Source organism: Siphateles boraxobius, unplaced genomic scaffold (genome assembly GCF_051911475.1).
Source record: "Siphateles boraxobius isolate OS27281-9 unplaced genomic scaffold, OSU_SipBor_1 31, whole genome shotgun sequence".
Taxonomy (NCBI): Eukaryota; Metazoa; Chordata; class Actinopteri; order Cypriniformes; family Leuciscidae; genus Siphateles; species Siphateles boraxobius.
Genome location: NW_027508931.1, coordinates 16,567,669 through 16,582,882, shown reverse-complemented (window position 1 = coordinate 16,582,882; position 15,214 = coordinate 16,567,669). Strand labels below are relative to the sequence as shown.

The 15,214-nt window shown below is 40.6% G+C and overlaps 1 protein-coding gene across 5 annotated transcripts in view; it reads right to left on the bottom strand.

The window, feature by feature from the left end:
* The window catches only part of gdpd4a (glycerophosphodiester phosphodiesterase domain containing 4a), a 34,074-nt gene extending 19,320 nt beyond the window's left edge, over positions 1 to 14,754 (bottom strand). For 2 of the 5 annotated variants that reach the window (XM_077193928.1, XM_077193930.1), the window contains exons 1-2: positions 6,013 to 6,179; positions 8 to 252 (exon numbers count right to left, since the gene is read on the bottom strand). In XM_077193928.1, the coding sequence (XP_077050043.1) occupies positions 8 to 190 (183 nt within the window). In that variant the 5' untranslated portion in view covers positions 191 to 252; positions 6,013 to 6,179. Of the gene's footprint in view, positions 1 to 7; positions 253 to 1,298; positions 1,376 to 6,012; positions 6,180 to 14,559 lie in introns of those variants that run through there. The other 3 variants (XM_077193932.1, XM_077193929.1, XM_077193931.1) reach the window with 3 other exon arrangements.
* Between the last annotated feature and the right edge of the window lie 460 nt (positions 14,755 to 15,214).

The window sequence follows — 15,214 nt, the reverse complement described above, 5'->3', positions numbered from 1 at the left end:
TTCTCACCCGACTACAGCAGCATTCCCCCGGCTGGGCTTTGGCACGCTGGTAGCGTCTCCACTGGCAGCCGTACAGGCCGGCCAGACACGAGACAAACGGCTGGTGCTCATAGCGCTGCAGCAGCTGCCGCCGCACCACCTTTAGCTTCCCCAGCTTCAGTCTGGACAGGCTCACCGGAGAGCGGCCCATAGATCAGCCGCTCCCCTGCATGGAGCGGCCCGGAGCAGACGGATGGAGGCAAAGAAAGAAATCTGCAAGAGACAAAGAGAGAGATCGTGAAGATTTGTCTCACTGTTCTCCAATTATATTGAATTCTATGGAGTGACATATCAAGCCACAGCGAGAGAAAACCGATCAGTCTTAATAATTCCATTGACAATTCCTCCAATCCAGGTCACCTCTACTGTTTCCTGACAGAATGAGGCCTGTTTACAAAGGACCCTTCAAAAACCTTTAACAAACAGCACTCGTGACTACAATCAAATACACTACAATCTCTAGGGCCTCCCATGGGCCCCTGCCCTGCCAGAACCCTCACAACTTCTCCACATAACCACACAGATCACAGATGGAGGTTTACACATGAAATCACCAATTCTTCTTTTTTATGGAATAGGCTACTGCACTCTATTATAAATGATTCATCCGTGTACATCATTATTATTATTTTTTCCCATTCATGTAACCTCGGAATCTTGCATCAAAATATCTTCCCCTCTCTCTTGCGGCAACATCATTTTTTATCTGATGATGTGCTTACTGGTGTGAGGGCGGGACAACCCGTCACTCACGGGAGATCCACCAATAGCAAATCAAAACCATCCAAACAATTCTAATCAATTAAATCAAATTTAAAAAAAAAACTCAGGGTTTACTAATGTACAATAATGTTCAAAAGGGTTTTTTAAAGAAATGTAGGGTTTTCAAAAGAAAATTTGACTTATTCAGCAATTGCATTTGATTAGCAAATTACCAAAACATCTGTTACAAAAGATTTCCATTTCATATAAAGGCTGTTCTTTTGATTTATCAAAATATCAAGCAACACAACTATTTTCAACATTTATATTAATAAGAAATGTTTCTTGAGAAGCAAAATATTAGAATGATTTCTGAAGGATCATGTGACACTGAAGACTGGCGTAATGATGCTGAAAATTCAGCTTTTCATCACAGGAATTCATTACATTTGAAAACATATTCAAATAGAAAAGAGTTATTTTAAATTTCACCATATTACGTTCTTCACTGTATTTTTGCATGCAGCCTTGGTGAGTAGAAGAGATGTATATCTTACCAACCCAAAACAGACTGGGCGGCCCGATACAGGATCTGAGAATGGGAATTCAGTGGGGAATAATGTCTGACCCGCCTCTGATCTCCAGACGGACACATCAGGAGAAAATGACCGGTTAGTAGATATTAAGTCAGCGGATTATAGTAAAAACAGAAGAGATGTGATCCAGAACGAGTAAATCGAGACAAAACAGATACTGATAAACTCTAGCAAAAAAGCGGCAAAAGCAGAGACATTATGGTAGGCTGTATTACTTAATCTGTTTTAGTTCTTGAGTCAGAACAGCAATTAGAACAAACATAGTTGTCATTTAACACTCTTCATTGCACCTTTAAGCACACAGTGAAGTCATTTGTTCCCTTCAGGACTGAGACTAATGAAGAACGAGGTCACAGAAGCAGACTGTGATAGAAGCAGGGATGTCAGTGGTCAGAGTACAGCGTGTCATGGCCTTCAGGGTTTAACCATCAGGGAAGCGAGAGACGTGCTTGAGGTCTTTGGCTGGTGTTGTAGTAGTTTGATGATGTCGAGGTCGGCTCTAATGAGAATACCTGCGCTTAAACCCCGCCCTGACTGGCTGTTGTCATGGTGATGAGTGCCCTTGAGTGAAAGTGTCCCATCAGGATGTGTATCCACTGGAGGGAAGCGTTACATTAGCTTCTTTATTGCTTCACACAACATCCTTAATGCAACTATGAATCTTTTACCTGTTCAAAACCTGGCAGCACTGATCTATAAAACGGAAACCAGACATTTATTTCCAGTTTTACAGCAAAAAAAGTCATTTCTTAGCACTTTTTTGTCTTGTTTTGCAGTAAAAATATCTATAACAAAAAAATTATATCCATAAAACATGAAAAATTTAGTTAAGCAATTTTAACAGAACATCTCTTTTGTGATGTTTATGCCAGAAAGAAAAAAACACACACACACACACACACACACACACACACACACACACACACACACACACACACACACACACACACACACACATTCCTTCTCAATATAATTACTATATATATATATATATATATATATATATATAGGCTATTACTTCAGAAAAATTTGTAAAGACTTTTTGCGTCACATCTTATTATATAACACAATGTCAAAGATAAAAGATTCATAGTCATTCACTTTTATGGACACAAGGCATAATTTCCTGAATGGTAAAATATGATGTTGTAACTAAGATATCCACAATGCAGATGAGATAACAGATGTCAGATGAAATTAAGTTTTGCATGATGGGTCACACAATCATAAACTAAGAAAACACTGAAGAAGCCAAAGATGTCACACGCTGACAAAAATCTAATATATCAAGTATATAAAGCAACATCATAAATACACTGTTGTTTGATTGGCAGATTGTGAATACTCACTGATGTAGCCATTATATCAAACAGTAGCTTGTGAATGGCAGCCCTTTATAAGCACTATTACAGGCTATTGCAAGAATAAATAAATGACTCAGGTTTTTAAAAATATTCTAAGAATATTTTATATACTTTGTCAGTTTTATTATATTTTCTAATTTTATTTAACGTTATCTAAAAATAAATGAAGAAAATACAATATTAATACAGTAATATTGTGAAATATCACAATTGAACTTACTTTTTTTAGTAAACGTTTTTTGTTTTCTGTTGTAAGATTTTAAAATGACATTTTTTTTATGTCAAATCTAAATTTTCAGCATCTTTACTCCAGTCTACAGTGTCACATCCTTCAGAAATCATTCAAACATGCTGATTTGCTGCCCAATATATATTTCTTATTATTATATATGTTGAAAACAGTTGTGCTGCTTCATATTTTTGTGAAAACCATTCAAACAATGATACATTTTTCAATTACAAATAGAAGTTATAATAGAATAGAGTTATAAAGTTATAATACCAAAACATTGGTAACATTATAAATATCTTGGCTGTTTTTTTTATCAATATAGCCTAAACAGTAATCATTTCTAATATTAATATTATTAATATGTATTATTAACACTTTAATAAAAACAAAATATTATACATCAATGTAACATAATATTATATATTGTATTATATTTTATATATTGGAATGATTTCTGAAGGATCATGTGACACTGAAGACTGGAGTAATGGCTGATGAAAATTCAGCTTTGCATCACAGAAATAAATTATATTATAAAGTATAAACAAAAAGAAAACCATTAATTTACACTGTAATAATATTTCAAGATATTAACCTTTTTTTCTGTATTTTTGATCAAATAAATGCAGGCTTGATGAGCAAAGAGACTTCTTTCAAAACATTACAAATGGTAAAGTTTCCAAACTTTTGACCGGTACTGTATGTATCGTATAACTTCATTAAATATATATTTTAAATATAATTTTAATGTAATATGCTTTTATGCATTATAAACTAAAACCCTCGACACAAAGGAGACACTGATAGCAAGTTTGTTACCTGAACTTATTCTTGGGCGCAGCCTTATTGCGATTTTCTAGTAATGACGACGAAGACTTACAGATTGTCATTAAGTTAAACAATGTTTAGATCAGCAGCTTCTGTCTTCTCATTAGCTAATGGAAGATCATGCCATCTTAACTGCGACCCAGAATACACAGCGCTACGGTCATTTCTGAATATCCGTCCCACATAAAGCCAATTTCCTAATTATAGTGAGATTTAGATGCTACTAAAATATCTGAAACCATAAAAAAGGGTCCTAAACTAAAAAAAACTAAAAAAAAACTTCCCTTTGAAAGTGTTAATTTGACAATGAAATGTAAAGTAAATATTACAACATCTTTGTCATGCCCTTTGTCCGAGATATATGCAATTATGGCACAGTAAACCTCAGCAGTAAAACATTTTCCTCGCCTATCTAGCATGCAAAGTAACTTTAGCTGAAATTGCACAGTAAAACCGCCATATAAAAATGAAGCCCATTGCTGACATCACAACTTTAAACAGTCCTCAGGCCAACAGTCAAATGACTGAAACAGATCTCAGTCCCATCTCCACCATAAACACATATGATCAAGAGTCTGAAGGCATTTGGATTGTAATTGAAATGGTACTGGTTGTCTGTGCATGATGCCACAAGTCTTTAATATGGAATGACTGAAGGAGATTGAGTTATGCGACTAATTAATCAGAGTAAAAGTATTCTCACGCGCCGTCTCAACACGGTTAAACAGCAGAGAGAGGCTTCATGCTCGCCGAGGCACAACGCTTTGTTTAGACATAAATAAACAATGCACAGAAATAAAGAGTGCCATAGTTGCAGCAGGACTATTGTTCATCCTTGCCCTGAATCACTCCATGCACTCTGAGTCTCTCCCTCCAAGTTCAATTCAATAAAAGGCTTTATTGGCAAGACTAGGCTAATAGAGAAAAAAGCATTTTTCTAATATTACTGTATGATTTATCTAATGTAGCCTAGTTTTGTTTATTTCATCCAAAGCAGTCCACATTGCATTCAATGTATATATTTTATCAGCTCATGCATTCTTTGGGAATCAAACCCATGACTCTGGTGTTGCTAGTCCTATGCTGTTTTATACACTGTCCAAAAAATAAAAATGTTGCTGCCTTATATTTTTGAGTACAATCAACTTGAATGTTGAACTTAAATTACATTAAACTGACTTAAAAAAATTGTTGAATTTGGTATTACTTATAAAAAAGTAGAAAATTGCCTAACTTGAGCAATGTAAAAACATGTTGTCATAACATTTTGATCATATGATTTGTTTAAGTCTATCTATGTGGTGAACTTGCCAGGGTGTTTTTTAGTACCTTACTATTCTAGATGATTCTATGGATTTGCTAGTTAGTTGCTAGGGTTTTTTGAGTTAGGTGGCTACTTACTGGCCCAGCAAGTCGCAAGATTTGAGATGTTATTCATGCCAGTGGTGATGCGGATTCAGTTACAGTTACATGATACTGAGGGTTAGAGGTGTATTCAAATCACTAACCCTCAATATGAGCAATAGTCATGCTTGACTTAGCATATGGCACTAATAAAAAAAATAGAAAGAAAGAAAGAAAGAAAGAAAGAAAGAAAGAAAGAAAGAAAGAAAGAAAGAAAGAAAGAAAGAAAGAAATCCTTTTAACACTTTGACCTGATCTCTCTCACACACCAGCACTTAACTATATCTATATAAAGAAGGAAATGACCTGTTTGGCCAGACTCAGACAATCCTCTTAACAGCCGTATGTCAAACCTCTGGCTCCAAACCATTCTGAATTAAAACAACACAAACATGGATTTATCCCATTTTGTCTCCTCAAACAGTAAGTGATCTATTCTTCAAAAATATAAAAACTATAGTAGGGTGGTATCAAATAATAAAACTGTGGTATTTGGATATTACACATACTGAATAATTAGCATGTTCATATAGTAGCCTACATCATGGTAACTTTAGAAAAACCATACAACTTCTACCAGGCGTATAGCATGTCCAAAAAACCCCAGACTAAACTGAACACACACAGACATAAGTTACACATTTGTTTTCTCTGCATTTCCAGAAGCGCCTGAACACTGTTACTGCTCTATTCAGTGACACTGTCATTCATTTTCTTTGACAATTAAACACCTGATGGTGACTGACACACAACATCAAGAGTTCGAACAGTTCGGCTACAGGCTCATCGATGACGCCGCGTCGCCAAAGTAACTGATCATTTCTGAAAGACATGTAGTTTCACTCACCAATCTTTCAATAGTTATTCCGGTTATTAGTGATCATCGGCCGTAGTATGGAAAGATGATATCAGCTCCGAATCGATCAGAGGACCGTTGAAGCGTCCGTGTGTGTGTAAACAGCAGCTGCTGGACACCTGTTACTCACATACAGCAACACACTCACAATAAACTCCGCCCACAGACACAGACTCTCTCTCTCTCTCTCTCTCTCTCTCTCTCTCTCTCTCTCTCTCTCTCTCTCTCTCTCTCTACTTTGCATGTTTTTTTGTTTATCTAAGAGGGTTTATATTTCACACCAAAATGAATCAACACTGAACTGACTTCAGCTGAAACACTCTGTATTGTATTAAACGCTAATATAGGTGACTTGACTTGACAAACTGCAGCAAAACTATGTTGTTTTTGTCACTAAATCCGTTAAAAATGTGACTGTTTGTCTGTGAAGTTTTATATACAGAGCATATTTAGTTGTCAATATTTCATAGGTTTATTTTTTAGGAAGCAGTCATAATGGATTCAAATTACAAATGACAGCTGACCTCAAAAAGTCAACATTTTTGTTAAAAAACACCTTCATTATATAGTGACTCTTGTCTTACTGTATGCAATGATATGATTACACTGTAATTTTAGTTTACCAAAAATAACCCTACTTTACATGTTTGAAACAAAACGACGACAAACAAAACCACAGCTATAAACCAAGCATTTATGCAACTGGACTTTTGAATGAAAATATCATAATTATGAGACCTTGTGATAGCTTCCATATATGTGACAACTAGCCCGGTCTGCCTTATATATAACATTAAATATAAATAAACATGTATTCAGTGCCCCATTCACCTTGTCATAGACTTATTGATTGTGCAGAATGACTGAAGCGTTTCAGTGGTGATCAGAGCAACAGATGGTGACTGTGTAAATTACATCTCACAGTACTGATCATATGCCTCTTGTGTGTGTGTGTGTGTGTGTGTGTGTGTGTGTGTGTGTGTGTGTGTGTGTGTGTGTGGGTGGTAGCCTGATCTCCCTGAGACAGGAAACTCAATCTATGACACTTTTAGGGTATAAAAATACAAAAGTCTTCAAACTATACTGCTTGTAAACTTGTACACTGCAGTCTTTGAGTAACATTCTGGCTCAGTTGTATATGGGTCATGCTGGTACTTTTAAGCAGGACATTAGCAATCCATTTTCCAGTGGGTCAATCGTGGAGAAAGCTAATAATATTTTCTGGAATAACAGGCTCAGTAGTGAGAGGATGAATAAATATTGTTCCAGTGATATGATTTAAACCCTGTGTGAATCCTTGGCTCTGAGAAACTCCTCAGCTCAGTCTCAAATCCAGTGGCTTGAATTTGTAATGCGTTTATGACAAAACTCAGCTGTGACGCAGGAAGTTTTATTTCTCTCCAATCTGTATGTAAGACTCCACTGTGCTAACCGGGAGGTTCCTCATCTGCCTGTTCCCATCATTTGATGACATATCTGACAGATTTACCCCTGATGATCTCAATGGCTTTGAATACAGACCTGAGTTTCCATTTAATAAAGTATCCATATTGCTTCATGGCCATAAATCCGTGAAGGTTTTTTTTTTTTTTTGTTTGTTTTTTTTTTGTTTTTTTTTTAAAGCAAGGCAGTAGATAAGGGATAGTTTATACGTGATAAAAAATAATAAAAATAAATATATCTATATATCTATATCTATATATATATATATATATATATATATATATATACATATATATATACATAAAATTATAATTCACAAACCAATCATAGAAACTACACAACCAAAAAATTATACAAGTATAAGAAAAAAAAAAAAAATAAGAAAAAAGTAATCTTCCGAAAAACAGGAGATAATTTATAATGAAACCACAATTTCTTTAAGCAACAAAGAAGTTTTAGCAGCTTTCTTATTAGCTGATAAACAAAGAGAGTCATAAAATAATTTTAAATCAACACAAAAAAGTCTAAAATTGGGCTTAGAATCAGTTACCTTACACTTGTGAAGATGAAACTCGCCACATAAAGTAAGCAGTTTTAATCTGTCATCCATCTCCTTTGACCCGGAGTCCCAAATCAAAAACAACACATTTGTAACTTCAAAAGTAAAGAGTTTGTAATAAGCAGAAAAAATAAGCCAAGCTACCTTCCTCCAAAACTCCCTTGAATAATCACATTCAAAAAACAAATGTGGTATTGTTTCAAGATTAGAGTAACAGAATGTACAGTGTGAAGAGATGTCCAACTTAAATTTAGAAAGAAGAGAGTTACAGGGATAGTAATTATGCAGAATTTTAAAGTGAAGCTCTTTCCACTTGTTAGGTAACAGAAACTTATTAATGCCAGTCCATATATTAATAATAGAAAGAGAAGGATAATTTAATTTCCATTTGAAAAAAGCTTTGGGATGACAGCTGATCTTCCTAATAAGAGATCTTCTAATCCAGAAATTGTTACATTTGACATTGGAAAGCTCCAAACCTCCAATAGACAACTGGGGCATTTCACAAACGGATACTCTGTAGCTACAGTATGACCTAACCAAGTGCAAAAGTTTAGGTGAAATAGAATTAATAACCCAGTTATAAACTTTAGGTGTGGAATCCACTCCAAAAAGGTTGATAAATTCATTGTAGGAATAAAAGCTGCCATCCTCCTTTAATAAATCCAAAACAAAAATAACACCTTTGTCAACCCAATCCTTAATAAAGATAGATTTTTTTCCACGCAGCACATTCTGATTGTTCCATAAAATACTCCTATGAGGGGAAAAATTGTGGCAAAAGGCAAGCTTACAGGCCTCCAAGGCTTGCTTATGAAAATTAGCAAGCTTGAACGGAAGTTTGTTGCATTTAAAATCGCAGGATAATAAAAAATGTAACCCCCCACATTTTTCAAAGATAAATTTAGGTATGTGAAACCATAACAGATTAGAATCAGCATTTAGGCAGCGTTTAATCCAACCGATCTTAAAAACCTGATTGAGAGTACTAAAGTCCAAAGCATTCACACCTCCCTCCAAAGTATTTCTTATCAGAGTCATCCTTTTAACACACTCAGTTTTATTTTTCCACAAGAATTTAAATAATACAGAGTCGATAGATGAGCAAGTCTTCGGGTTGACATATAAGGACAAGGCTGGGTAAACAATCCTAGAAATACCTTCAGCTTTAGAAATCAAGACACGACCATAGATAGTTAAATTTCTTTGTAGCCAGCAATTGAAGATATTCTTTAATTTTTTTGTCCGTTGTGAAAAATTATCTAAATAAATCCGTGATGTATTGACGGGACGGTGTGGAATAAATGGTGAAATATAGCTTGATTCAGTGCAATGGGATAACATGAAGTCAGGCAATAATAAATTCGCACTTTATACTATATTTCAGATTTCAGAATGAAACGACAATGACTATACATTATTTTTTCACTGAAACTGCTTGTTTTGTCACCATAGCGAACAGATACAGTACGCATGCAGCTCAATGTGTATGGCAGAATACAATAGTCCGCGCATGACAGCTACAGAAATGGCAATTGATCTAGATTGTGGGGTAGGAGCTCACTTAATTGCATGGTAACATAGTGGCGAAGGCATGGAGCTATAAAGCTCTGCGGTCCCACACAGCGCTGCCTGGAAACAGGAGAGATGCATAAATCAGTCCTGCCGTATCACCACAGTGCCCTTGAGCCCAACACTTAACCCTGTGTGGCTCCGCTGGGGCGGCCCCTGCTATTAATGCAGTACAAGACACACGTGACAGAGACCATCTGTGAAATGTCAAGCAACTGCACACATTACATCATTCAGGTGTTGCCCTGCAGGTCAATGTATGGACTGAACATGAGGGGAAACACCTCACTGCAGCCGAATTAATCAGAGACATGCTTGTGCAGTTGTGAGCATCTTTTTAGACACACACACACACACACACACACACACACACACACACACACACACACACACACACACACACACACACACACACACACATATATATATATATATATTTCAAACTAGAGAGAGAGAGACAGCCACCCGACCCACGGGTTCAGGCCGCCCAGCTACTCCCCAAAATGACCGTCCATGATGACGTTGAGGCATATTTACAAATGTCAGAGAATACTGCTACAACGGAGGGGTGGGACCCGGATGACTGGGCTCACGCACTCGCCCCTCTTCTCACTGGCGAAGCCCAGCGTGCCTTCTTCAGCCTCCCTTCACTGATAGCAGAAAGGTATGAGGATGTAAAGAGGGAAATTTTGGCTAGAGTGGGGCTATATCCAGTGTGCGCGGCCCAATGCTTCTATGACTGGTCGTATCAGTCATGCATGGAGACACATGACAGGTGCCCGCTCGGCGCGTCACTATCTCCGCAGCTTCGGCGTCCTGGCCCATAGAAGTTGGGCTTGTTAAGGATTTGCCCGTAACTATGTTGCTGGGCCGAGACTGGCCAGGCTTCGAAGCCCTGCTCAACGACGCCACACGACCTGTCAAACCCAGTGGGGGTCGCCGTGGGCGGCGCCCAGCGAAGAGGTCACGCGGCCGCCCCGTTCTCTTGGCCTCCGACAGTGGGAGAGATGGTGAGTCCCCTTCCCATTCCACTAATCTCTTCTATGATGTTTACCAACAGGTTTCGGGAGGCGGCTCCATCCTTGCCCCCACTTTGTTGTGGAGAATGGCCTGCTCTATTGTGTCGCCCAGCGGAGGGTGGATGAAAAAAAACTGCTTGTGCTCAAAGACGGAGACGATCCTGCAATTGGCGCGCTCCCATCTGTTGGCAGGACACCTCGGCGCAGCAAATACCACCCAGCGCATTTGAAACCGGTTCCACTGGCCCGGCCTGGAGGCCGAAGTGAAGCGTTTCTGTCAAGCCTGTCCAGTCTGCCAGAAGACGTCACGCAAATCATCACTCCACACCACTCATACCGCTGCCCATCATAGAGATGCCCTTTGAACGCATCGGGATGGATCTGGTAGGGCCGTTGTTAAAGTCGGCCCGGGGACACGAACACATCCTCGTCGTGGTCGACTACGCCACTCGCTACCCCGAAGCAATCCCTCTCCGGAAAGCCACCGCGAAGAATATCGCCCACGAGCTCTTTCTGCTGTTTAGCCGAGTTGGTATACCGGTGGAGATCTTGACTAATCAAGGAACACTGTTTATGTCCCGGCTAATGGCCGATCTCTGCCGCCTACTCCGGGTAAAGCAACTGCGGACGACTGTGTACCATCCTCAAACGGACGGACTCGCAGAACTTTTCAACCAGACCCTCAAGCAAATGCTGCGACTGGTACCAGCCAAAGATAAACCGGACTGGGACCAGATGTTGCCTACGTTCTATTCGGTATACGGGAGGTTCCCCAAGCATCCACAGGCTTTACGCCCTTTGAGCTCCTCTTCGGATGACAACCTCGAGGGCTGCTCGACGTTGCGAATGAGGCGTGGGAACACCAGCAGCCCACCCCACACCGGTCCCTTATCGAGCATGTTGCCGAGATGAGACAACGGGTCGACCGCGTCATGCCCCTAGTCTGAGAACATCTGGCAAAGGCCCAGCAGGCTCAACAGCGCCACTATAACCGAACAGCTGAGCCTCAAGAATTCCAAACGGGCGACCAGGTTATGGTGTTAGTCCCCACCGCGGCCTGTAAGTTCCTGGCCACTTGGCAGGGGCCATATACAGTGGTAGAGAAAGTGGGTCATGTAACGTACCGAGTACGGCAACCTGGGAGACGGAGCCCTGAGCTCCGTGGTTTCTATACCACGTAAACCTGCTGAAGAGCTGGGTGGGGACCAGAGAACAGACCATAGCCCTTGCCACCGTCGAGCCCGTTCTGGTGGATACCAACCCCGGTCTGTCGGGGGAACAAAAGGCTGAGCTGCAACACCTGATTGGTCAGTTTTCGGATGTGTTCTCTACAGTCCCCGGGCAAACCAGTCTGGTTCAACACGACATTATAACACTGCCACAGGTCATCGTGAAGCAACGGCCCTACCGTATTCCAGAGGCTTGACGGCAGGCTATCGAGGAGGAAATTCAGTAAATGTTGAAGTTGGGCATGATTGAACAATCACGCAGCCCGTGGTTCAGCCGATCGTCCTGGTCCCGAAGCCAGATTGCACCCTCTGCTTCTGCAATGATTTTCGCCGCCTCATTGAAGTCTCGGAATCTGACGGATACCCAATGCCCCGGGTGGATGAACTCCTAGATCGTCTGGGAAGGGCCCGGTACATTTCCACTTTGGACCTGACGAAGGGTTATTGGCAGGTACCCCTCTCCGAAAGTGCCAAACAGAAAACCGCCTTTTCGACTCCAACTGGCCACTGGCAATATCGGACCCTTCCCTTCGGCCTTCACGGGGCACCGGCCACGTTCCAGAGGCTTATGGACATCATCCTTCGGCCGCACCAGCAGTACGCAGCAGCGTACATTGATGATGTAGTCATCAATTCGGAGCGTTGGGACGACCACATAGACCGTCTGCGGAGGGTGCTTACAGATCTTTGAAGGGCTGGACTCACTGCCAACCCTCGCAAGTGTCACCTGGCCCTCTTTGAGGCAAAATGCCTGGGCTTCCAGGTTGGACGTGGCCTCATTAAGTCACAGGAGAAAAAGGTGGAGGCCGTCCGCGCCGCCCAAAGACCCGGAACGAAGACCCGGTACGAGCTTTCTTGGGCTTAGCGGGATATTATTGCTGCTTCATCCCCAAGTTCTCCTCATTAGCCGCCCCCCTGACAGACCTAACAAGAAAGGGGCAGCCTGAGCGGATCGCCTGGGGTCCAGAGGCAGAAGAAGCATTTCAGCAAATCAAGTGTGACCTGACGGGGGAACCAGTCCAGCACGTCCCCGATTTCGGCCGCCCCTTTCTGTTACAGACAGATGCGTCCGAGACAGGGTTAGGAGCCGTCCTGTCCCAAGTCACGGAGGGTGAGGAACATCCTGTGTTGTTTATAAGCAGGAACCTGACGAAAGCCGAGAGGAACTATGCTACGGTTGAGAAAGAGGCTCTGGCCATAACGTGGGCAGTCCTGGAGCTGCGTTACTACCTGCTCGGCCGTAAGTTCACCCTCCTCACGGACCACGCGCCCCTTCAATGGATGGCCAGGGCCAAGGACACCAACGCCAGAGTGACGTGGTGGTTCCTTGCGCTCCAGGACTTCTGCTACATCATCCGCCACCGAGCCGGAGCCTCCAACGCCAACGCAGACGGACTCTCGCGAGTCGGGTCAGCCTTCACAGGTCTATCAGTGGTAACTCCCCACCCACCCCCAGTTTCCCCCTGGGGAAAGACGCGAAACACCTGTGCCCGCTCATCATGGCTTGATCGGCCACACCTGTCACCAATTTCCCCCACGGCCATATATGCAGCATGAGGCTGAAAAACAAGGAGACTGGCGTCTTGAATGCTGAGAACTAACGTGTCGCCTTTTGTTCTTTCCAGAAACCAGCGTGTGACCGAGCTAGACCTGATACGAGCACAGCACCGACTCAGCAAGCCACTCTTCACTCTTCACCTACCACTTGTTAATAAAAACACCCTCCGGGGTAATTAATTTGAGCTCTCCTTGTCGCGTGATACTTCCGCCCCGTCACAGTATGTATGTATGGATGGATGTATGGATGTATGTATGTATGTATGGATGGATGGATGGATGGATGGATGGATGGATGGATGGATGGATGGATAGATAGAGATAAATTAATACATTTGTGTTGCTCCAAGAAAATGTTTCTATCTAGAAAAAATGATGCATAGACACATATAAACCAATCAAACAGCACACAGTGAACATCCTTCATGTGAGTGTTGAGTGTGAGAGATGAACAGCGTTGCACGTCACTGTGAGCTCAAAGGCTCAATTCCTTCTCCCCTAAGAGTGGAGAAACCTTGAGAAGTAATAAGCAGAGTGAACAGGCGTATTCCTCCTTTATGAAAACCCTCCTACGCTCATCAGCTGCTGACATGACGGATGGAACTCAACTCACAGAGTAAAGCTGGATAAAAGAAAGATGCCCTTCATCTGACTCATACTGTACCCTCAGAAAAACCAAGCTTGGATGCATGAGAAACTGCTGAGCATTGAATATTAAACCATTCATCTCATATTTATTTATAAACTTGCATAATCAACAATGATAAATTACAAATTCTTAACTTAAAATCATTGAATAATTCATAACAATAATGTATAATTCATAACAATAATGTGGTCACACTTTTTTTACATTGTTCATACAGGATGCTGTTATTAATTACAATGGCAATAACAATACCTCATACGCAAACACATTAAATAAACAATAAAGTGTGACCATCATTGCAAATTAAAATATTGCATAGTAACCCTGATAAACAAATGACTGCAAACTAATAAACACCTATAATTAAAAAACATATAATTAATTTAAGCAACATTTTGTGGAGCTATTCCTAATGGACACTAACGTAAAGCACCAGCAAACATTGCACCTGCGACATTTCTATACAGTTTTATCTCTCAGTTTTAGAGTAGAATGGTATGAAAGGCTCACCCGATGTTGCAGTGTGTCTCTGCTGCAGTGAGCGCATCTGTGCATGTGTTCAGCATCAGCACCACAACACGCTGAAGACACACGCAGACGTGTGGAGCTGAAGGGTTCACATTACCGCAGTGTCTCGACTGCCTGACTGCAGTGCTGCTGATGCAGGGACTCCACCGAGCTCAAGGGAATCCATCACACTTATGTAATTCAGCTCTCATAGTGCACAGTGCTTTGGCAAGAAAAAAAAAAGATTTTGATTGTAATTACCTCTGCATTCTGACAGGCATTTATATAGTCAAATCAAAAATTATTCAGACAACAGATATCATTTTTGATATTTTTTTTACTAGTGGGTGCAGGACACTATAGTTAATTAATGTAATTGAGGATAGCAAAATAAAGTAAACTGTGACATATTATATCCAAAAATTTCTTCATACAGCGGTCTACCAGTAAAAATTATAAAAATTTGGGACAGAAAATTATTCAGACACTTTGACCTGACCTCGTTTTGCATAAGTGATTTTACTTTATTTGCTAATGCAATCTTTTTACACCACAGACTGAACAAAATTAAGCATTGCTTGGTAATTGATTGACCTAAATTAGTATTAATTGTGTATTTAAATTTAACAGCTGACAGCTATTCAACCTAATTCATTCG